Source organism: Rosa rugosa, chromosome 3 (assembly GCF_958449725.1).
Source record: "Rosa rugosa chromosome 3, drRosRugo1.1, whole genome shotgun sequence".
Lineage (NCBI taxonomy): Eukaryota > Viridiplantae > Streptophyta > Magnoliopsida > Rosales > Rosaceae > Rosa > Rosa rugosa.
This window is the reverse complement of record NC_084822.1, coordinates 17,768,334-17,793,346: the sequence shown is the minus strand read 5'-3', so window position 1 is coordinate 17,793,346 and position 25,013 is coordinate 17,768,334. Positions and strand designations below refer to the sequence as shown.

The 25,013-nt window shown below is 41.2% G+C and overlaps 2 protein-coding genes and 1 pseudogene across 2 annotated transcripts; 2 read left to right on the top strand and 1 right to left on the bottom strand.

The window, feature by feature from the left end:
- Positions 1-2,987, top strand: LOC133737349 (uncharacterized). Its single transcript, XM_062164926.1, has 3 exons — positions 1-856; positions 1,429-2,099; positions 2,187-2,987. The coding sequence occupies exons 1-3, from the start codon at positions 1-3 to the stop codon at positions 2,985-2,987; spliced, it is 2,328 nt and encodes a 775-aa protein (XP_062020910.1).
- A 203-nt stretch (positions 2,988-3,190) lies between these two features.
- LOC133736837 (uncharacterized) lies at positions 3,191-14,862 on the top strand (annotated as a pseudogene).
- Positions 14,863-22,876: 8,014 nt separating this feature from the next.
- LOC133736835 (uncharacterized) lies at positions 22,877-24,076 on the bottom strand. The gene is made up of 2 exons (XM_062164429.1): positions 23,348-24,076; positions 22,877-23,240 (listed from the first exon to the last, which is right to left on the bottom strand). Exons 1-2 carry the CDS (start codon positions 23,874-23,876, stop codon positions 23,200-23,202), a joined length of 570 nt encoding a protein of 189 aa, XP_062020413.1. The 5' UTR covers positions 23,877-24,076; the 3' UTR covers positions 22,877-23,199.
- Between the last annotated feature and the right edge of the window lie 937 nt (positions 24,077-25,013).

Genomic DNA, 25,013 nt, shown 5'->3' with positions numbered 1-25,013 from the left:
ATGACAGATCACCGGAAACCCAAGAGGTACAAAAATCTTTTGTCATGGTTTACAAGTGGTGCTCCATCAAGTGATAGTGTCGATGAGATTAGAAGTGGGAGTGGGAGTGGGAGTAGAAATGTGACTGAGAATTCTGTTAATGATGTCCCTTTAAACCCTTCTCCATCTATTCCACTAGAAGAGTGTCATAATGAAAGAATTGAGAGAGAAGAAAGTTTTGATGTTAGTTCTCTTCAACGTGATCCAGGAATAAGGCATCCAATTTGCAAGTACCCTTTGAATGAGCGTGACAATATTCGAAGAGCTTATGTGGTCTTAGGACCGTATCAACCTCACTTAAGTTTTTACCCATTATCATTTGACGGAGGTCAAGGTCGAAAATTTAATCCTAAGTGGTTCAAAGAATGGTCGTGGCTTGAGTATTCCGCAGAGTTGGACAAAGCATTTTGCTTCCCTTGTTTCTTGTTTGATAGTTACCCATCCCATCATCCAGCATTTACTGAGCATGGGTTTCAAGGTTGGAAGAATGTTATGTCAAAAAAATCTGGCATTGTCTATCACATGGGAGGCATAAATTCCCCACATAATATTGCCATGCACAAGTGGGAGTCACTAAGAAACCCATCTAAGCATATTGAAAGAGTGATTAGCACACAATCATCACAAGAAGTAGCAGACAACCGACTCCGGCTTATTACTACTATAGAGAGTGTAAGGTTGTTGGCACGCCAGGGTTGTGCTTTTAGAGGCCATGATGAATCGGTTAATTCATCCAATGGTGGCAATTTCAATGCGGTTGTGGATTCCTTTGGAAGAATGAATATGGATGTTCGCAGAGTCTTACAAAATGCTCCTGGTAATGCCAAGTATATTTCTCCCCTTATTCAAAAACAAATTCTGTTAACGTTAGTGACCGAGGGGTCGCTAGTTAGCTTAAGTGAGAGAGAGAGAGATTGACACGAGATGTATAGTGGTTCACCTCCCGCCTTAGCGGGAGACTACGTCCACTTGAAAGCTTATACTAGTGTGTGTCGAGCCTTGCGGCCTAACATGATTACAAGAGATGTAATGGAGAGTTGGTTATGGAATGTCTATCTAAGTGGGAGGAGAGTTCCTTTTATAGGTGAAGGAAGCCATCTCCTCTACATTGTTTTCGATGTGGGACAAGTAACAACTATTCTAGTGTAGAAATGCCTAGTTTGTGGAGGCAACTTTGCAAGGGCGGGAAGGTGGCTTCCCGGTGGCGGATTTGCGACTTCCGGATACCGTAGCGTAGCTTGAACATAGGGCTACACGATGCATGTCTCGGTTGGGCCTTGCCATGTCTTGTGGATGTCCCAAAGTGGGTGTTAATTATGCTTGGTGAGATAGCAAATACTCCATATTGTTGGAGGTATGTACAAATTCTAAACATACTTGGTAACAAAGTTAGAACCAAGATTCGGGAGGAAGTGGGAGATGCCAAATTTTGTATCCTTGTAGATGAAGCTGTTGATGTATCTAATAGGGAACAAATGGCTATCATTCTTCGATTTGTTGATTGTGATGGGTTTATTAGAGAACGGTTTTTCAAAGTGCTTAGTGTGGCAGACACTTGTTCTCAAACTCTAAAAGATGAGATATCTACAGTCCATACTCAATATGATCTTCAAGTAGAAAATATGCGTGGGCAAGGATATGCTGGTGCTAGCAACATGCGGGGTGAATTTAATGGTTTGCAAGCTTTGTTTCGTGAAGAGTGTCCATATGCATATTATGTTCATTGTTTTGCTCATCGCTTACAATTGACTTTAAATGCTGCAGCTAAAGGAGTGCATGATATTTGGGAATTCTTTTCAACTCTAAGTTTGATTGTAAATTTTGTTGATTCTTCTGCAAAAAGACATTCAGCTTTGAGAGTTATCAAAGAAGAAGAAATTGCAGATTTAGTGGCTGCTGGAGCACTTGAGACTGGTAGAGGTGCTAATCAGACTTGCACTTTGCAACGAGCAGGGGCTACTCGTTGGGGTTCACATCTTCACTCTATTTCAAGTTTGATTAAGTTATTTGGAGCTACCCAAACAACTCTTGCAAATTTGGTTGCAAATGGACCAAATAAAGTACAATGAGAAGCAAAGAGTGTAGGTAATGCAATGAAGCGTTTTGATTTTGTGTTTTGCTTGCTTTTGATGCATGATGTCATGAAGATTACTGATTTTCTTTGTCAGTCATTGCAAAAAAAAGCCATAGACATCTTGAATGCTCTCAATTTTCTTTCAATAACAAAATCAAAACTTCAAGATATGAGAGAAGATGGTTGGGATGATTTGATTATGAGGGTTGAAACATTTTGTTGTGAGCATGATATTATTATGCCAGATATGTCTGCTCCTTATAAGAAAAGTATAAGGGCTTGTGAACAAAATATTACAAATGAGCATTATTATCGGGTCAATATACTTAATGCTGTGATAGACTTTCAATTGGCAGAGTTGGATAGTAGATTTACAGATAATTCGTTGGAGCTCCTTATTCTTAGTGCTACATTTGATCCACGCGATAATTTTCGATCATTTAAATGTCAAGATGTTTGCAATCTTGCTTTGAGGTTTTATCCTCAAGATTTTACATCATATGATATGCTTGCTCTAGATATGGAGTGTGGGTATTTTCTAGCAGATATTCAGAAGGATCCAAAATTTGCCAACACAACTACTGTGTCTGATTTGTGTCGGCGGTTAGTTGAATCAAGAAAGTCAGCATTCTTTCCTATGATTTATAGATTGATTTGTCTTGTGCTGACTCTGCCAGTTTCTACAGCAACAACAGAGAGAGCATTTTCATCTATGACCATCATAAAAAACAAACTTCGAAATAAGATGGAAGATGAGTTTTTTGATGATTTGATGGTTCTCTACATCGAAAAAGAATTTGCCGATAGCATTGATAATGATTCTGTGATTGCTGAGTTTGAACTCAGTGGGTCTAGGAGGGTACAATTTAGTTAGTTTAGTGTTATTTTACAACAAATGTATGCTTGTAGTTTTTAATTTACGGGGTTTGGTTTTATGTCCCCTCTGTTGTATGTTTTTATCCAAAATAATAAAGGCGTGAGGATGAGCCTCCCACTGGGTTCCAAACCTCAAAAAAAAAAAATTTATTGTGCCCTTCTAATTAGCCTAGACAGGAATTTGATCCTGGTTCCGCCACTGAATAGCGCCCAGAGAATTCTAGCCGAAGCTAGCTCCACTCCAGTGCCTTCCTTTATCAGCGCCAAGTTCTCGATTTTACCCTCAAGTTTTGATTCAGTTGCCTACTGTTGATCTTGAAACAAATTGTGTGGGTAGTCTTGAGATTTTGAAGTATGTACAAGTATAAAGGTTGATCATTTATGTTGTTACAAACTACATCTTAAGTTGAAAACATTGTGTGTTGCTGCAAAATGAGCTTTATTTTTTTGTATGTTGTGAAGCGAAAGAGACATCAGCATTGTGTTTCGGTAGTGGTGTGATGGAATACATGAGCAGACATTACGAATAGGTGTTGTGATTTTTTGAAATTGTTGGCCTTGTGGGCAGTTGCCATAATGAGCTCATTAAAATGATGGGAGTGGTAACTGGTAAGATTTTGAATGAGGTGGAAGAAGTAATCCTTTTTTCCTCAAAATGTTGTTAATGGAATTTCTAATGTGCAATGGAGAACTTGATAAGACTTGGAAACTACATTTACTTCATGCTCAATTTGTCAAAAGAAGCTATAACATGACTTCTGTAAGTTTGCACATTTTCCCCTCATGAAGGATGGTTGTCTACTCCCTAAAGAAACTACTAGATGTTGAAGGATGTCGACATAATGTGTGCCTCTACAAACTAGGGTTTAGAGTTGTAATAGGAATGTGTTATAGGTATTCAATTGTAATTGGATTCTATTACCTTTTTGGGTACCTTGTAACTCCCTATTTAAAGGGCTCCTATTATCAATGATAACACACAATTCTATTCTCCTACAACACGTTATCAGCACGAGTTCTAACCCTAGCCGAAAAAAAAGAAAAAAAAACCCTAAGCAGCCTCACCAAGAAAACTGCCGCAAGCAGCCTCACTGCCGCAAAGCCTGCAGCCTCCTACTGAAGCCTCTGCCGCCCTAGCCTCCTGCCACGCCTCCTGCAGCCCATCCTCCTACCGCAGCCCCTGCTGCCCCAGCCAACTGCCGCACGACCTGCAGCCATCTGCCGCACGACCTGCCCTCCTGCACTGCTGCCGAACCTGCAGGCCAGCAGCCCACTGCAGCCCCTGCTGCCCCCTGCAGCAAGTCCGCCTCCTGCTGCCTCTCTGCAGCCCGCGCTGCACACCAGCCCACAGCCCAGCACGCCCCTGCTGCTCGCCCTGCAGCTCCGCGCACCAGCCTCACCACAGCCTCCTACCTGCTGCATCCTTCCTGCCAGCGACCAGCGCCCACTGCGCCCCTGCCCAGTCCGTTAGCCCACGCTTGCTACCTGCGCACGCTCCAGCCACCCACCTGCAGATTAGGAGGAAGAAGAATAGAGGAAAGAAAAGAAAAGAAGACGCGAGAAAAAAAAAAACAGAAAAAAAGAAGAAGAAGACCGAAGGAAAAGAAAGAAGAAAAAAAAGGAGAGGGGACCCGGCCGGCCCAGAAAAAAAAAAAGAGAAAGAAAGAAAAAAAAAACAGAGAGGAAAGCCCAAAGAACAGACGGCCCAGAAAGAAAAAAAAAACACGCCTGCTCCAACACGCGCGTGTCCTTAAGCCAAGAACAATCACGTAAGTTTTTATAATTAAGGTTGCTGCTTTCTTGTATTTAAATTCCTTTTATTTTCTGCAAATATTAGAATATATGCTGCCAAAGAATATATGCTGCCAAATGGTTTTGAGTATTTAACAAAGCGGAATTGTGGGGATTCACGCTTAACGAACTAAGAGTGTTCGTATGAACTAAGAGTGTTCATAATTAAACGAACTAAGAGTGTTCGTGTGAACTAAAAGCGTTCACAATGCTTGGACTAAGAGCGTCCGTAAGCATCAAATTGTGACCATATTAAAACATCATGGTTTGGTCTAATCCAAAAGAGATTCTTGGAAATTGATTTCTTGGTAGCATAGCTCGGAAATCTTATTATTTTAGTTTTCGTGGAAGTTTAGCTCCGAAACTAATATATTTTCTCTTCTTATTTTCAGAATGTCGAATGAACCTAGACTCGACTTTCCCATGCTTGACTCAACAGGCTCGGAGTACCATAGCTGGGTAACCGATGTTGAGAACCATCTCACTTCAAATGGAATATTGCCCATAATCCAGGCACCTAACCCGGATCTTGTGTTCATCCCAACACTTGCAAAACATGCTCAAGCAGTCATCTTGATGCGACGTCATATGGACAAAGCACTCAGATTGGAGTATATGTTGATCAAGGATGCAAGAGAGCTATGGGTAGCGCTAGAAGAGCGTTTTGGCAATGTCCAAGATTCCCTCCTCCCTGACTTGAAGGTTCAATGGAACAATCTGCGCTTTGCTGACTTCAAGTCTGTTGCTGAGTATAATTCAGAAGCTCTTCGCATACAATCCATGTTGAGGTTTTGTGGAAAACCTATCACAGAGCAAGAGCTAATTGAGAAGACTCTCTCCACCTTCCCCGTTTCAGCCATTGTGATATCAAAGCAATACCGTACTGAAGTCAATGCTGGACGGATCACGAGGTTTCATCAGCTTATCAATATCATATCTGTAGCTGAGAAACATGATAACATACTCGTGAGGAATTATAATTCAAGACCCATTGGAACTAAGAGCGTTCATGAGGCGAATTATAATGCACCCAAAGGAGGGCGCAAGGAGCGGTACCCTAAGAATGGGGGACATGAGGGACGTATGGGCCCATATAACCGCCCTAACCAGGAAGGAAACCGCAAGTTTGGTGTGGATACACGTGGTGGTAATGCCACACGTGGGAGAGGGGGTCGGGGTATCCCTAGCCGTAATGGTGGCTCAATGGGTCGTGGTGGTGGCACCAACCCTCCTAGGGAACGCCCGCAACGTGCACAACGTGCACCTCAATTAAAGGGAGGCAACCACAATGATGAGTGTCATCGATGTGGATCAATTGAGCATTGGTTCAAGCAATGCAAGGCAAGCGAGGAACTAGCTTCAAGATACAGGGCATATAGGGACCTGAGGGAGCAAGAAGTGTACCTTGCAGAAGAAGAAGAAGAAGATGGTGGAGATGTCAATCTCACCATAGAGGACTTCAAAGCTGAAGATGAATTGCACAGGGATGCAGCAGACTTTGATTAGATTAGTCCTTTTATTTTTCCAAGAACTTTTGTAATGGCAATTTGCCTTAGTCAATAAATGACAATTGTATTAACTCTTTCTTATGTGGCGAACCCAATAAAATGTGATGTCTAGGAAAGTCATTGAGATTATTGGTACTTAAGAGAGCCTCGCTCCACCAACATCTCTCTCTACTTTCCTGGTCATATTTGATTGGAGTTACCAAACGGATAGAGTGACTACAATGTGTCTTAGTTTGATTTTATTTTGGATTAGATTTTTGGAAACTTTGATGTAATCATTGGCTATTAATAAAGTGTCAATTTTTTTTACTTAATGTCTTGGACATACCTTAATTCGAACTTTATTATATAAGAGCCAATGGTTTTCATGTGGAAACACATTATGAGAATGGACAGAGTTCCTTTGCATCACCTCTAATGACTACGGACATAAACGAGTATTAGAGAAACTTATGTGTCGCTCTAGTGGGTTGTATGCAACCACTATTTGAGTTATTGAATCCAACCATGTCATGAGAGACGACTTATGGGATTCTGACACATATAGGCTTTGACATGATGATCCGTGTATTAAAGACTTTACACGGACATCCATTTTCAGAACGAAGAAAAGTAAGAACCAAGAATTGGTTCGAGGAGCTGCACATGCGCCTCATGGCGCCATGATTGTGCAAAGACAGGCCATACATGGCTGGCGCCGCCTACCCCCTGCGGCAAATACATGGCATTGACGCCATAAACTCCTCTCTCTACTTCTCAAGTCTATTGTGACATTATGGCTTAACCAAAACCTTCATTGGTTGATTATAAAGCCCATGTTTCGTTCTGTAAAGCCTGTTATTTAGGATTGAGACCATCCTATGCAAAGGAGATTGAGGAAATAATTCCATTCTTACAAAGAATCTAAGGGAATTCTATGGATTTGATCAACCAACTTGCGAACCGTATAGATGTTTTATGGTGTTGGTTGATACGCAAACACGCTGGTCACGTGTTGTGCCATTATCCACTCGTAATGCTGCTATACTACACTCCTAGCACATAACATATGGCTACGGGCTCACTACCCAGATCATCCCATTCAGTCAATTTGACTTGATAATGCTAGAGAGTTTACATCGACAATTTTCGATGACTATTGCATATCATTGGATATTGATATCAAGTATCATATTCCCATGTACACACCCAATTGGTCTCGCGGAAAAGCCACCATTAAACGACTACGATGGTAGCCCGGACATTGGTAATGCGCACCAATATTTCCGCTTGGGCTATGCAATATTGCATGCAGCTATGCTAATTCGTCTACGACTCATAGCAGCCACTCAACTTTTATTTGCGTTACAGCTAGTGACTGGGTTCGAGTCTAATATCTCGTATTTATGCATATTTGAGTGTGCGGTTCATGTGCCAATTGCGCCGCCACAGCGCATCAACATGAGTCATTGCAACGAATGCATATATATATAAGTCCGCTACGTAGAACCCTTGACAGGCGATTTCTATTTCGCTGGATTTGCGAATTGTCACTTTGATGAGACAGTCTTCCCGTCGTTAGGGGGAGATTAGAACGTCAATGTTCAACAGGAACGACAGGAATTGTCGTGGTCTGTCCCCACTATGTCTCATCTTGATCCCCTAAAAGTGACGAGATCACATATACCTGCTGCAAACATGCCTGCAAGGATTGATGTCCCCATAAGAGGACATGGTGTCACTCAGAGAAGATGGGTACGGCACCACCACCATGGATGGTGGTATGGTGACGCCACAAGGTGGCATAATGGCGTCATAGGCCATGGGTTCCACTAGAGAGCGTAGGAGACCCATAGGTTCGATGGATTCTCGCCCTAAGAAGAGAGCGAGTTTGGCACAACTTGATCCATTGATCATTGATACTCAAAATCCGTCTCATGAGAATATTTTGGATTGTGGTTATGTCCAAGAGACATCATTGGGGGACGCCTCAATGTTAGAACCAATTCCTGAGAATATAGAGATCTCTACGAACTACACTAGTGTACATGAGGACGTGGAATTATTGAGACCAATGACATCGAACCTTACTCCGTTGAAGAATGCCAACGTAGAGAAAATTGGCCTAAATGGAAAGATGCGATCCAGGTTGAATTGGATTCACTAACGAAGAGGAAGGATTTCGGGCCTGAGATGCCAACACCTCCTAACATAAAACCTGTTGACATTAATAGGTATTCGTTAGATAGCGTGACGAGAAAAAGAGATGGTAATCTCACCTTATGGCGCAAGGTTTCTCACAACGCCCTGGAATCGACTACGAGAACACATATTCTCTCGTAATGGATGTCACTGCACTCCACTACCTTGTCAGTTTGGTAGTTTCCAAATAACTGAACATGCAGCTTACAAATGTGGTCACTACATATCTTTATGGGGATCTAGATACGGAATATAATGAAGGTTCTTGTGAACTTCATTTACCCAAGTCAAGTGGCTCTAGACCACGGAGCGCGTTTGCAACGAGGTTGAAACGCTCACTAAAGTGACTACTTGATTGGGAAGGGATATGATGAACTATGCCCACGCGTTTCCATGACAAGTTCCGGATTTGCAATTGTCGCGGTTTATGTTGATAAACATAATTGGAACCCTTGTGAGTTAAGGAAAACCGCTGAACACCTGAAATCCGAGTTTGAGAGGAAGGACCTTGGGAGAACACGGTTTTGTATACCGTGTCAATAGATGCTTAGGCATTTTGATAAAGTCAAAGATGCACTCCCATGGTCGTCCGTAGTCTTGGCCCTAAAAGGGATCCGTTTCGTCCCAGGGATGATGACGAAGACGTGTTAATAACAGAAGTGCTTACTTATGTACAATAGGCGTATTATTGTACTTAGCACAATACAAGACCGGACACCTCAATTGTTATGAACTTGTTGGCTAGATATAGCCCCGCGCCAACGCAACGCCATTAGATTGGTATAAAGACAATCTTTCGATATTTGAGAGGTACGATTGATATGGGCTTGTTCTATCCCTACAGAGAAAAGAGATAACGGAAGTGTGGGATCGGACCCCACAAGGCAAAATGCCACCTTCCGTGCTCCTCCTCCCCTCCATCAAAATGACAACAGGCACTTCTAAATATTGAAGTGAACCAAATCCGATCTGAGGATAATGTAGAGGACTTATTTACTAAGTCGTTACCAAAATCCATATTCGAGAAACATGTGAAGAGTATCGGATTAAGGAAGTTATCCGAACTCCCATGATTGTAGCAATCAGGGGGAGATATTGACATCAGGGGGAGGTATGATGTCTACATGTTAGATCTCGAAGAGTGAAGGACGTGTTGTGCTCTTTTTGTCCTTCGACCAGGGTTATTTTTGTCCCACAGGGTTTTTGTTACCTGGCAAGGTTTTTAACGAGGCAACAATCAAAGCGTCATCACCAAGTTTGAGCGGCACAAGGGGGAGTGTTGAAGGATGTCGACATAATGTGTGCCTCTACAAACTAGGGTTTAGAGTTGTAATAGGAATGTGTTATAGGTATTCAATTGTAATTGGATTCTATTACCTTTTTGGGTACCTTGTAACTCCCTATTTAAAGGGCTCCTATTATCAATGATAACACACAATTCTATTCTCCTACAACACTAGAAATATTAATAATAAAGAGAGGAACAATCTAAAGCATTCTTACTGCCATTCAATCACGATCATTGATGCTGAGATGCTCTTCCTTTGTGATCTTAATAAAATTGTGTTCTTTGTGGCAGTGAGAGCGAGAGAAGGTGAAATCGTATCGTCAAAAGATATCAAAATGGCAGGGTCAAGTTTCTGACAGGTTACAAGTCTTAAGTAGACGTCCAGGTCATTTTTCCTTCTCATTCAACTTAACTGACGATTGTCTTCAAAGTATCTGTGAAGTACTTTTGACTTATATTTCTTTTCCTATCCTCATTTCAGGTGGTACGTCCATAAGCAAGGTATGTCTGCTCTAGCTGAAGAATTCTTTATATCCTTATTTCTGTTTATTTGGACCATTACTTTGGTTACACCAATGCATAATAGTATTATCTAAAGCATCTAATGTGTATTCTCACTAGTACACGGAAAGAATTGAGTATTCGATAAGATTCAAGATTTACTATACCCTGTGCATTTCTAATGAAATTTAATGTTTCCAGACCGTAGCTCCTGCACGAACTACTGCAGCTACATCAACAACGTTGAATTCACAAAATCATGTTATACCCAAGACTCTGCATCCCAGTACAAGCATGCCAGCAACGAGGAGTCAGACCAATAATATTGTAAGATCAAAACCTGTGCAAGATTCTGGTGCAGGTTATGATGAAAAATTGGTTGAAATGATAAATAGTGCCATAGTGGATAGAAGTCCTTCTGTTAAATGGGAAGATGTTGGTGAGAAGATTATAGCATACCTTGATTTCTTGTCTATTTTATATTTCTTTATTGTGTGTTCGTTAAGATTACAAAATTTCTCATTTCAGTTTCTCTGCAGCTGGTCTTGAGAAGGTGAAGAAAACTTTGATGGAGATGGTTATTTTACCGACTAAGAGAAGAGATTTGTTCACTGGCCTTCCAAGGCCAGCTCGAGGTAATGTTTAAGATTGTCACATCCATACTGATAATAGTGAAACAGCCTAAGAAATTGTTTTGTTAATAAATTTGGCTTTCTTTTTCAGGTCTGCTTCTGTTTGGTCCACCTGGTAATGGGAAAACCATGCTTGCTAAGGCAGTTGCTTCAGAATCAGAGGCAACCTTTTTTAATGTATCTGCATCTTCACTGACATCAAAATGGGTGTGTCTCTGTCCTAGTGTTGCATAATTTCACTGCGTATTCTTCTTCTCTTCTTTCTGCTATGGTTCTTGTAGCAATTCTAATAAGTTTTGCTTTCTTTGAAATAGGTGGGAGAGGCTGAAAAGCTTGTGCGGACACTTTTCATGGTTGCTATATCCAGACAGCCATCTGTAATTTTCATGGATGAGGTGCGCTATATTCCTAGATGTTGGAGAGGAAAGATCCCACATTGGAAAAGTGACAAATAAAATATAACTTATAAGTGGGTGGCTCTTACCCAATTGTACCGAGGCCTTTTGTGATTAAAACCCAACACCTAACGGGTGGTTAAGTTGGGACAGTATCGGTACAATGGTGGGCCACTGGCCACGCTTGTCGCTGTTTAACATGGTATCAGAGCGGGTCCCTCTCCAATTGCGTCTCCACGTAGGCACGTATCATGAGCCCAAATTGGGGTTCCTTGTATTGCCATTGAAATGAAATTACCAAGTGTCCAATGTGGGCCTTGGATTGTATTGACCAAGTCTCCAATATGAGACTTGTGTCCCAATTTCCAATATGGGAATTGGATGAATGAATTTCACGTGCAGACCTAGAGCTAGGTTGCACGTGAGGGGGCGTGTTGGAGAGGAAAGATCCCACATTGGAAAAGTGACAAATAAAATATAACTTATAAGTGGGTGGCTCTTACCCAATTGTACCGAGGCCTTTTGTGATTAAAACCCAACACCTAACGGGTGGTTAAGTTGGGACAGTATCGGTACAATGGTGGGCCACTGGCCACGCTTGTCGCTGTTTAACACTAGAAACCTAGTTTTGGATTCATTTTTGACAGGCACTAGCTTCCCCTGTTTCATCTTATTGGTTCTGCTAACTAGTATGCTACTGCTTGCATGTACTTCTGAACTTTATAGTTGTTTAGGAGTAATTAAATGTTTGATAATTTGTTAGCATTAATGTTTGTGTATGTTCTTTTTATATAGACGTATATGTCACTGGTATCTCATATATCTATTTTAGCCCTGTAGCAGAGTTTTATTAGTTGTATTGATTATCATTTACTAATAGTCATCTGGCTGATGCATAGCTGTAATTAGGTATCAAGCAGCTTTCTTTGTTTGTGACTAAATTATTTGTGTAAATATAACAGTCATAGTCTACAGTCTCTTTGAAATGAGTAAACATAAAACTTCTGTCAGCCTACATTCAACCTGCATCTCTGTTCCTGCTGTAACAAATGCCTCTGTGATCATCATCACTATTTCTATCTTTTTCATCTTCATCATCTTTTTCTTAATTGAACCCCTGCTCTTATTTGGATTTATGGTTTTCTTGGTGTTTTTAATGCATTTGGTTGCACCAAAGTTTTACGATCTTAAAAATTGGCTGCCAGCTTTAGAGAAGTGGGATATTAATATTTGATGATGCTGTACTAAAGGAAAAATGGAAGGTGTGTCTCATGTTTCTACTTTTAAACATAAAAACAGCAATTTAATGGTGTCTTTTGTTTGTTTGTTGACAGATTGATAGTATCATGTCAACAAGGCAGGCAAATGAAAATGATGCAAGCAGAAGGTTGAAGTCAGAGTTTCTAATTCAGTTTGATGGAGTGACATCTAATCCTAATGATCTAGTAATTGTGATTGGTAAGCTTTATATCTCACTTCATCCAAAGCCTGTGTATTTTAATAACTAGTGATGCCATGTCAGGAATTGATGGTCAGTGTTGCCTGGCTGGCTTCAACAATGCCAACTTGTTAGACAGTGCCCTTCTTGTTTCTAATCATTGGAGTTTGTGAGGGACTTTTATCTGGGAAAATAAGTTCACTTGGATTGTTAATAAACCTTAGAACAAATTTTTGATCATCTCATGTAATTAGTTGAATTAAATAAGTCGAGGGATAAAGGGAGACCACGAATGAAGTTCTGACCTATTTTCTTAGATGAGTTTCGAGGGCTGTTATATTTTTCCAATTCTGTTTTTAATTTTATATTTTCATTCTGATCATACCTAAATTTGAATAGATTATTGTATACCTCTCTAATACTGTTTTTATGATCTTGCTGGTGCTACTAATAAGCCTCAATAACTAGACGACGCAGTTCTTAGGAGATTGGTCAGTTTTGTTTTCTTCTCTCTCACTTTGCTAAGACTATCTTCTGAATCATTAATGTTAAAATTTTGTGTCGGTCTGGGAGTGCACATTGATGCTTTTCCTGCGTTGGAAGCATATTTGTGGGAGGGGTTGGGTTCAAGGAAATTGTTTAGGCTTTCTAGTGAACCATGACGACCTTATTTGGTTCTTCTGTTACTTGAGTAGTGGTCATGTATCTAAGTGCTATTCTCAAAAAGAAAAATACACACAAGTTTTGTATTCTGAAAGATTTTAAGCAAAGAAAGCACTGTGCAAAGATGGGAAGTTGATTGCCACATTCTGAAGTATCATTATCCTGTTTTCAGCTATTGTTATGTTCAATCTGTTTACTCTCTATTGCTTCTTTTCTGGTTAAACTCACCGTAAAGTGAAACCCTGACAGGTGAAGAGAGTATACATACCTTTACCAGATCTACCTGCTAGGAGACTTCTCCTAAGTCACAAACTCAAAGGCCAAGCATTTTCCTTACCAAGTAAGATTATGCTCTTATCTTGTAGCTGATACTTTTATTTAAGATTAATGATCCAATATATCCTGTTAGGTGTAAACTATACTTTAGCTTACTATGTTAATTAGTCTACAAATTTTTAGTTTTAACTTGGCATCTCTTGTTACAATAGAGTATGTCTGTTGTTATAGTAAAGTATTTCTCATGTATATGGACAATGTTTCGGAACTTTCTTCTTTGTAGATCTTACTCCATGTAACCAAATAATGACCAAAAGAAGTGATGTGGTATAGTTAGTGTTCTTACCGGTCGGAATAATTTACTTCTTATTGCTTATATTAGGTGGAGATCTTGAACGACTTGCAAGAGACACTGAAGGTAATATCAGTTTTCCCTGTTATCACTCTGAACTACTTTTCTGATAGCACTTTTGACCCAAATTGAGACACTTAGTGCTACCAATATTAGTTCCACTCACATGGGTGTTGGTGGTTTACAGCTTCTGCCATCTTTGTGGTGGAATTGAGCAGTAATTAATATACTGGAAAAAAATTTACAGGACATCCTTCTGCTTCAATTAAGCTTGTGTTCTGTATACAGGTTATTCAGGAAGTGATCTACAAGCATTGTGTGAAGAAGCAGCAATGATGCCAATTAGGGAACTTGGTGAAAACATTCTCACCATCAAGGCAAATCAGGTATTATACCTAATTAATTCTTGGTCAAAGCTTTGGTAGATAACTAGATATAAAAGCAAAGTTGGTATCAACTATCAAACACTTCTTCTTTCTTTTCTTTTTTTTTGGTTATGAGGATAAGTTTACTTTTGATGTTCGCCTCAACTGTGAAATGCTACAAAAAAAAGCTATTTTGATCTCTTGTATTTGATTGTGTTTATATTTGTTTACCAGGTAAGACCACTAATAATTGAAGATTTTCAGAAGGCAATGACTAATCAGGCCAAGTTTAAGCAAAAGCAAGTGGGAAGAGCTTGAACAATGGAACGAGGAATTTGGGTCTAACTGAATGCATATCATGGCATTCTCTATAATTTATATGCTCAAAGAAATCCTGCGTTTAGTTGGCCACGAGTAGAAAAATGATGCAGCAAAACACAGGAGGCAGAGTGAGGAAGAAAAAAAAACGAAGGAAAAGCTTTGGTTGTGAAAATATCACACACCTCAAACCAGACTCTGCCCGGAGCATTCTTTGTATTCTTTTATATGAGATTTGAGGTGTATTTGTAACAGTAAACGATGGATGATGATTATTGTACAAGCTGTATATGGTTTTTCTAACATAATCTGAATTATAAGTGGAAGATAAGAGTTTGGGTACAGGATTATGAATTTATGAAAGATGATCCGTGCTTCGGTGCTAACCCTGTACCTCTCGAGTTTCTGGAGAAGCAAAACCCGAGTAAATTTGTGGATGATTAGTAGTTTTTCAGTTTATGATGAGGGTTTAGCCATTTGTTTAGGGCCTTTGTGCCTCTGTTTCTTTGATGTAGGGTTTCTATTGGGTTTCTAATGGAATGGTCATTTCCAAGTTAGGAAGCAAAAAGCTCCACTGCTCCAGTTCTAGTTCTTTGAGCGTCAATGAACTAGTGACCACCGGTACTAAACCTGATGAGGTAAAAAGCATTTTTTGAACGTAATTACTATTACTACTACCAAGGATGAGGTGATCCTTCGAAAAGATGGATATGGGAAAATGACCATAGATAGAAAGATCCTCCTGCAAAACTGCAAAATTAAGGAAATGACAGAAAGATGCCTGGCAGAATGGTAAAATTGATGAGGTAAAAATCATAATTCCACAACCTACTGAATCTCCCTATTTGCTGACCCATTTCTTGTAGTAAATCATGCATCTCGAGTTTGTAATCAGGAAATGATGAGATGGTTATGAGAGCTCTATCGACTAGAACTCTTAAATAGCTGCTTCAGTAACCCCTTCAATAGCTGCTTTTTCATATCTATCATGTGTTTATGGATTAAGATTAGGGATTGACAAATGTGATTGGTACTATAGAGCCATCTTTAATTTCATTAATTGATGAGCTGTTCAGTAGATATTCCTATAAACTCTAAAATGTGATTTCTGTTGAAGGAATATCGATTTAGTGTGCCTTATCAAACTAGGAGTAGCAATAGGAGAGAAGGTTCTAGATTTCCCAATCCTACACGGATTGGTATTCCTTGTAACATTAGAACTAGTACTTTGTAATCCCTATATATAGGGCTCCTATTCTCAATAATAATACACACTTCTCTCTACAATTCTCTCTCAATACCAATATACTTAAACACGTTATCAGCACGACTCTAGCCACAAAACAGAAATCCAAAAACCGAAACCAACTCATTCACAAAGCATCCCCTAGCCCGAGCTAGCCGACCCTTCGCTGCAGCCTGCCCTCAAGCGCCCCCTGCGCTCCTTCGCTGCAGCCCCTGCTGCCCTGCGAGCTGCTCCCGCAGCCACACGCCCCTGCGTCGCTGCTTGCTGCTCCCTCCCGCAGCCCTGCGTTCCAGCCTGCTGCCACCGAACCATCCCTGCACCTAGCCAATTGCTAGCCCGCCTGCTCCTGCACCCCCTTTCGGCCAGCATACCTGCTAGCCCGCGCTCATACCTGCTAGCGCACCCCTGAGCCTACTGCTTCTCTACTGCTCCTGCACCACTACTACCACCGCAACCCCTGCTGCCCCGCATTCGCTGCACGACTCTACTCAGATTGCTTCGCTCCATCACGCCTGCATCGACACGCGCGTGATCCAAAACCAACAAGTAAGTATCCAACAGAGTAAGTTTTGAAGTTCCTGTAATTTAGAAATTAATATTTCTTCTTTTTCTCGGGGACTTGAAAACCTCCCTTCTTCTACATCCCACCTTTCTTATAACGTCGGTTCGATTTTGAGAAAGCGGAATCGTGGGGATTCACGCAATTAACGAACTAAGAGCGTTCGTAAGACTTCGGACTAAGAGCGTCTGTAAGCATCGATTTACGACCATACAAACATCATTGTTTCGGTCTAATCCAATCATTCTTGGAAATCTATTTCTTGGTAGCATAGCTCGGAAATCTTATTAGTTTTCGTGGAAGCATTGACTCCGAAACTAACTTGTCCCTGTTTCATCTTTCAGGATGTCAAACATGAACAAACTCGATTTTGTTTCATTAGATTATGTAGGCAAAAGGTACTTAATTTGGGTCACTGATGTCGAGATCCACCTTATTGCCCGTGATTTATTGCATACAATCCAAGAGCTTTGTCCTATAGAAACAGCTCCAGACCCTCAAACTGAGAAAGATAATTCCAAGGCACTTGCCTTCATGAAACGTCACATGGATAGTGACCTACAGTTTGAGTTCATAAATGAGGATAGCGCCATAAAGCTTTGGCATGCGCTTCGCGAACGATATGGCAATGTTCGTGACTCCATACTTCCGAATACAGAAGCAGAATGGAAAGATCTTCGCTTCTCTGAATTTGACACTGTCATGCAATTTTATTCGGAAGCTCTCAGCATCAGAGCAATGATGCGTCTTTGTGGAAAAACAATCATAGAAGACCAGTTGATTGAGAAAACCCTCAATACCTTCCCCGTCTATGCTATGAGGTCCTCTGACTTACTCCGGACTCATGTAAATGCAAGACGGATCACAAGTTTTCAACAGCTTATTGAAGCTATGGCCACTACTGAAAGACGTGGCAATGAACTTGTGCAAAGAAGATTTGATAGGCTTCAAGATAGCTATCAAGAGCATCGTCCTATGGCTAGAGAAAGTAGCCATCGACGTCATGATCCATACGATCGAAATGCTCAAGAAGGTAATCACTCAAGGCGACAATCCCACGACCGTAGGAGGCGTGATTTTGAGGGACATAGGGTTGGAAACCATGGAGCCAACGTTGGCCATGGGCACCACTTTCCAACGCCACCAGTCCTAGGGACTATGCATATTGCGCCAATGCGCCTCAATCAAGGGAGAATCCTCTTTATGGTGTCTATTTCTGATATGGAACGTCTGATCAATGAACCTGAATTTGCAATGTACCTATGAAGGTAATCGCATCAGGGTGATCAAGACATCGAGTTCACAAAGACTTTAACTCTGGCGATGAAGACAAAATGCCGCAGATTTTTATAGTCTTTATTATTTCCAAGAATCATGTAATGGCAATTATGCCTTAAATCAATAAAATGACTTATTGTATTAACTCTTTCCCTCTAGGCGTACTCAAGAGTACTTGTGATGTCTAGGCAAGGTTTGATATGAGAGAACGGTTTTAAAAGTGAGCAACGCTCCACCAAAATCTCGCCTTACCTTACCTGGTCACAACTAAATTGAAATTACCGAACGGATTGAGTGACTACGATTTGTCTACGGTTTGATTTTTATATTGGATTAGATTTTGGTCAAGAAACTTTGATGTAATCATTGGCTATTATTAATAAAGTATCGATTTATTTTTCATGTCATGGACATATTTTTTCGAACTTTATTACTTCAAATATATAAGAGCCAATGGTTTTCATGTGGAAACACATTGTGAGAATGGACAAGAGTTCCTTTGCATCACCTCTAATGACTACAGACATAAACGAGTCTTAGAGAAACTTATGTGTCGCTCTAGTGGGTTGTATGCAACCACTATTCGAGTCATTGAATCCAACCATGTCATGAGAGATGATTTATGGGATTCCGACACATATAGGCTTTGGCACGACCGTTTGGGACACCCAGGTCGTGACATGATGATCCGTATATTAAAGACTTCACACGGACGTCCCTTTTTCAGAACGAAATGAAGTAAAACTCGGTTTTTGGACACCGAAGGAGCCCCTGCGCCTCACGGCGCCGTTCACCCCCAAATCCGGCCATCCTTGGCCGGCACCGCCTTCCCCCTGCGGCCTCAGGGTGGCATTGACGCCACCAAGGCTCCTTTGTCTCCAACTTTTACTTCTAAAGTCACTTGTGATTTTGTGGCTCAACCAAAATCCTCATTGGTTGCTTCTAAAGCCCATCATTCGTTCTGCAAAGCCTGCTCTTTAGCAAAGTTAGGATCGAGACCATCCTATGCAAAGGACACCAAAGAAAATATACCATTCTTGCAAAGAATCCAAGGTGATATTTGTGGACCTATTCAACCATCATGCGGACCATTTCGATATTTTATGGTATTGGTTGATGCATCGACACGCTGGTCACATGTCATGCTATTGTCCACAAGGAACGCTGCATTTGCTAAACTCCTAGCACAAATAATTAAGTTAAGGGTTCACCACCCTGATCATCCTATTAAGTCTATAAGATTAGACAATGCTGGAGAGTTTACATCAAAGACTTTTGATGATTATTGAATGTCCATTGGGATTGATGTTGAACATCCTGTTCCTCATGTTCACACCCAAAATGGTCTCGCAGAAGCCGCCATTAAACGACTACAAATGGTCGCTAGGGCATTGGTAATGTGCACCAATCTCCCTATTTCTGCTTGGGGCTATGCAATATTGCATGCAGCTGTGCTTATTCGTCTGAGGCCCACTGCCACTCAACCCTTTTCTGCGTCCCAGATGGTGACTGGGTATGAGCCTAATGTCTCACACTTACGCATATTTGGGTGTGCAGTTTATGTGCCAATTGCGCCACCACAGCGCACCAAAATGGGTCCTCAAAGACGATTAGGTATTTATGTTGGATATGATTCTCCAACGATTATCCGCTACATAGAACCCTTGACAGGCGATCTCTTTACCGCTAGATTTGCGGATTGTCACTTCGATGAGACAGTCTTCCAGTCGTTAGGGGGAGATAAGAACATCAATGTTCAACAGGAACGACCGGAATTGTCGTGGTCTGTCCCCACTCTGTCTCATCTTGATCCCCGAACCGCACAGTCCGAAATTGAAGTGCGGAGAATTCTCGATCTTCAGAACGTAGCAGAATCAATGCCTGATGCGTTTTCTGATATCGCTAAAGTGACGAGATCACACATACCTGCTGCAAACGTGCCTGCAAGGATTGAAGTCCCTAAAAGTATAGGACATGACGCCAACTCAAGAATGCATGAGCATGGCGCCAACGTCCCATCTCTCAATGATGGTGACGTTATGGCTAGGCCCACGGCCCCTGCCAGGAAGCACGGGAGGCCCATAGGTTCGATGGATTCTCGCCTAAGAAAGAAAGCGAGTTTGGCACACAATAATCCATTAATCATCGATGTGAATAATCCATCTCATGAGAATATTCCGGATTATGGTTATGTCCAAGAGACATCATTGGGGGACGCTCCAATGTCAGAACCAACTCCAGAGAATAGAGAGATCTCCATAAATTACACTAGTGTACATGAGATGATGGATAGAAATTCTATGGCGATTGATGATGCATTTGCATATCATATTGCAAAAGGAATTATAGAATATGATGATATCGAACCTCGCTCTGTTGAAGAATGTCAACGAAGAGCAGATTGGCCTAAATGGAAAGATGTGATCCAGGTTGAATTGGATTCACTAACAAAGAGACAGGTATTTGGGCCTGTAACGCAGACACCCCCAAGTGTAAAGCCTGTTGACCATAAATGGGTCTTTGTTAGAAAGCGTAATGAGAAAAATGAGGTGGTAAGATATAAAGCCCGCCTTGTGGCGCAAGGTTTCTCACAACGCCCTGGAATCGACTACGAGGAGACATATTCTCCTGTAATGGACGTTATAACGTTCCGCTACCTTGTCAGTTTGGTAGTTTCCGAAAAAAACTTGACATGCAGCTTATGGATGTGGTTACAGCATATCTCTATGGGGATCTAGATTCAGAGATATATATGAAGGTTCCAGATGGACTTCAATTACCCAAATCAAGTGGCTCTAAACCACGGAGCGCGTTTTCAATAAGGTTAAAACGCTCACTATATGGATTAAAACAATCCGGACGGATGTGGTATAACTGTCTAAGTGACTACTAGATTGGGAAGGGATATATTAACAACGAAATATGCCCATGCGTGTTCATTAAGAGAACAAGTTCCGGATTTGCAATCGTAGCAGTTTATGTCGATGACATGAACCTAATTGGAACTCTAGATGAGTTGAAGGAAACTGCTAAATACTTGAAATCCGAATTTGAGATGAAAGATCTTGGGAAAACACGGTTTTGTCTCGGTTTAGAACTCGAGCACCGTAGTGATGGGATCTTGATCCATCAGTCTGCATATACTCAGAAAATTCTAAGGCGCTTTAATGAAGATAAAGCGAAGCCTGCGAGTACTCCCATGATCGGCCGTAGTCTTGAGCCCGGAAAAGATCCGTTTCGTCCAAGGGATGAGGACGAAGAACCATTAGAGGCCGAAGTGCCCTATTTGAGTGCAATAGGCGCATTATTGTACTTAGCTCAATGCACAAGACCGGATATCTCATTTGCAGTGAACTTGTTAGCTCGACATAGCTCTGCGCCAACACGCCGCCATTGGATTGGTGTAAAGACAATCTTTCGATACCTAAGAGGTACGATTGATATGGGCCTATTTTATCCCTACAGAGAGACAAGGAACAACGGAAGAATTGGATCAGACCCCATTAGGCATGGAGCCGCCGTCCATAACATGACCGTCGGCCATGTTGTCACCTCCAGCGCCGCCGCCGCCCATGGTGGCCGGCCTCACCCTATTCCCCTCCATCAAAACGACAACAATGTTTTGATGGGATTTGCTGATGCAGGGTACCTCTCTGACCCTCACAAAGGTCGCTCCCAAACTGGTTATGTCTTTACTATGGGAAGCACTACGATATCTTGGAGGTCTACAAAACAGACCCTTGTTGCTACTTCCTCGAATCATGTAGAGATTATTGCTCTACATGAAGCCGTTCGTGAATGTATATGGCTAAGGTCTGTGATTCGACATATTCAAGGAAGTTGTGGTTTGAAGTCTACCACAGGTGAACCTACATGCATTTATGAGGATAATGCAGCTTGTATTGAACAAATGAAGTTAGGTTTCATCAAAGGCGACAACACCAAGCATATATCGCCTAAGTTCTTTTATAATCAGCAACAACAATCACTTCTAAAGATTGAAGTGAATCAAATCCGATCAGAGGATAATGTAGCAGACTTATTCACTAAGTCGTTACCTAGATCCACCTTCGAGAAACATGTGAAGAGCATCGGATTGAGAAAGTTATCCGAACTCCCACGATTGTAGCAATCAGGGGGAGATATCGACATCAGGGGGAGTTTTTATGTCTGCATGTTCGATCTCGAAGAGTGAAGGACGTGTTGTGCTCTTTTTGTCCTTCGACCAGGGTTATTTTTATCCCACATGGTTTTTGTTACCTGGCAAGGTTTTTAACGAGGCAACGGATGAAGTGTCACCACCAAGTTTGAAGCGGCACAAGGGGGAGTGTTGAAGGAATATCGATTTAGTGTGCCTTATCAAACTAGGAGTAGCAATAGGAGAGAAGGTTCTAGATTTCCCAATCCTACACGGATTGGTATTCCTTGTAACATTAGAACTAGTACTTTGTAATCCCTATATATAGGGCTCCTATTCTCAATAATAATACACACTTCTCTCTACAATTCTCTCTCAATACCAATATACTTAAACAATTTCTTTTTTAACTAGCACCAGTTTCCCTTGTTTCATCTTATTGATTTATATTATGTTCCTTTACACCATGAAATACTCTGGAAAACTATTTTGATCTCATGCATTTCGTCAGGCAATGACTGTAATCAGCCTAAGCAAACCCAGCTTGAATAATGGAATGAGGATATTAGCTCAAACTGAATGCCTACAATTTCATAACAAATTGTAATATAATTTCATACAATATAATAATAATGTATTATAACAAATTCATACAATTTCATAACAAATTCATAAGTGAAGGAGGACAAGCCATGACAAATTCATCGAGAGAAGGAAACTCAAGTGTTGCTAATTCTTGATAGCAATCCGTAAGTGGAGGAGGACAAGCCATGACAAAATCATCCAGAGAAGGAAACTCCCATGTTCCAATATCAAAATCCTTGAAGAACACGAAATTATCATCATCACCACCACTGTGAGGTTCTTGTTGTTGAATAGGCACTGTGGGACTGGTAGCAAGTAAATCTGAGTCCTGCATTACTAGTTGTCTGGAAGCATTTTTCTTTCTAGGCTCTGTGTTTCCTCTTCTTTTCACGTGGAATTCCTGATGAAGCCGGTGCTTTGTACCGCTCGTTTTTTCGAAGAAGCAAAATTGCACCCTCATCAACAAGGCTTGTGTACTCTTCCAAATACCACTCCCCGTGATGCACAGAGCCTTGGTTAACATATCTGAGTTTCCTCTTTCTCCCAATCGGCTTTCTTTCGCCTTCATCATCATACACCAATTTGGCAGCCTCCTTTTGGTTCCATGTACCAGACCCAACTCTTCGACCAAAATTATAAACCCTCCCCTTGGAGCCCAGTGACGATGTGAAAAAGTAGAGGAGATCTAGGTGGTTTTTAACCGATGAATACCTGTCCCAAATTTCCCAAGGCTCTTCCTGTCCAAACAAATCACAATCATAAACAATAAAATCTGGGGCAATATCAAAACCAAGAAAGTACCTAATCAATTGTGAGTCCGTGGGGCGGAATAAAATCTTCATACCTAATGGTAGAGGCTGAAAGAAGTCTTCCACACAAATACCACACAGTGATTTGTATTGTCGCTCGTTTTTCCGGAGCCGGAAAATTGCACATGAATTAGCAACCTCAACACTAGTATACTCATCCAAACACCACTGCACATGTTGATCTGACCCTTGGTTGTGATATCTAAGCTTTCTCTTCACCCCAATTGATCTGCCCTCGTCGCACACAAACTTGATTGGCTCCTTCTGAGTCCAACTACCACCGCCAATTGTTCGGCTGATCCTTGAACCACCATTAGACCGGCTCAATTTCTTCAGCGAAGGCATGAAGAAGTAGAGTTCATCTGGGTTGTATTGATTTATAAACCCTAGATATTTGTCCCAGATTTCCCAGGGCTCTTCCTGGCCAAATAGATCGCAATCAGTAATAATAAAATTCGGGGCAGAATCGTGGAGAATAAACCTGATGAGTTGTGAATCGGTGGGGATGAAAGACATCTTCATACCTAACGGCAGTGCCGTTGGGTATGAAGATGAAATCGACATGATTCGGGGAGAGTTCCGATTCGGTGGTGAAGGAAGCGCCGGTTGCTGAGTCGGAGAAGGCGAACTCGGGCGAGTTGAGGGAATCGGTGGCGTAGTCGAAGGGGACGAAGGAGAGTCGGAGTAGCAGTGAGGTTCAGAGCTCGGCGAGTTTGTCGAGAAAATTAGGCCCGGAATTGAAGCCGAGCGAAGCGAACCGATCGAATCGGAGTGTGTGCTTCTACTATTTTATAGGCGATGCTGGATATTTCTACGCGTATTTTTTTTTTTACGCGTATTTGTAACGGATACATTTTTTTGCCTACTCCTTGTGAAATTAGGATATGACAAAAATGCATTTCAAAAAACAAAAAAAATAGGATATGACAAAAATGCATAAAAAAAATTAAAATGAAAACCAAAATTTGTTCATTTACAACTTGCTTTCTCAAAAATAAAAAATAAATACTTGTTTTTTATTTAGAATATAAGTCGTAAGTTTTGTCGAGTGGACTGTGGTACTCTTTTCAATTTTGAGTGATTTGGTTGTTAAGTTTAACAAGGTCATTATTTACCCTTTACTGCAAATTTATATCAAGTTGAATGAAGCTTTATTTTGATTAAAAAAAAGTGTCCCTAATAATGGTTCTGAATCTTAAATTTGATCCTACCATTCCTCATTCCTCAAGAAGTTTTATGACGACCTCTGTCTCTCTTTTTTTTTTTTTTGGGTCGTGACCACTTACCCAATTTTAGTCTAAAAATTGCCCACTTACTCTACTGAAAGTTTTTTAGTCCCATTTACCCAATCTAACATTTATTGACCGTTTTAACCTTATTTTAATTAATAAATTACACTCATCTCTCTCTCTCTCTCACACACACACACACACACATCCGCCTCCTCACCCAGACCACTGTCGTCGAGCCCTAGGCCTCGTAGCTTCTATCCCCGTCGGCTACCAATGGGCATTTCTCAGCCATCACCACTGCCTACTCCATCGTCGATCCCTAGGCCTCCATAATCGTCACTCTCTCTTTCTCTCTCATCGTTTCCCCCCCTACTGTCGCCGATCCCGTCTCCGAACAATCAAGTCCCAAATCTGGGACGAGGCTTCAGTGAACGGAGCCATCCTCGAATCCTTGGAGTCGATCGAGGTT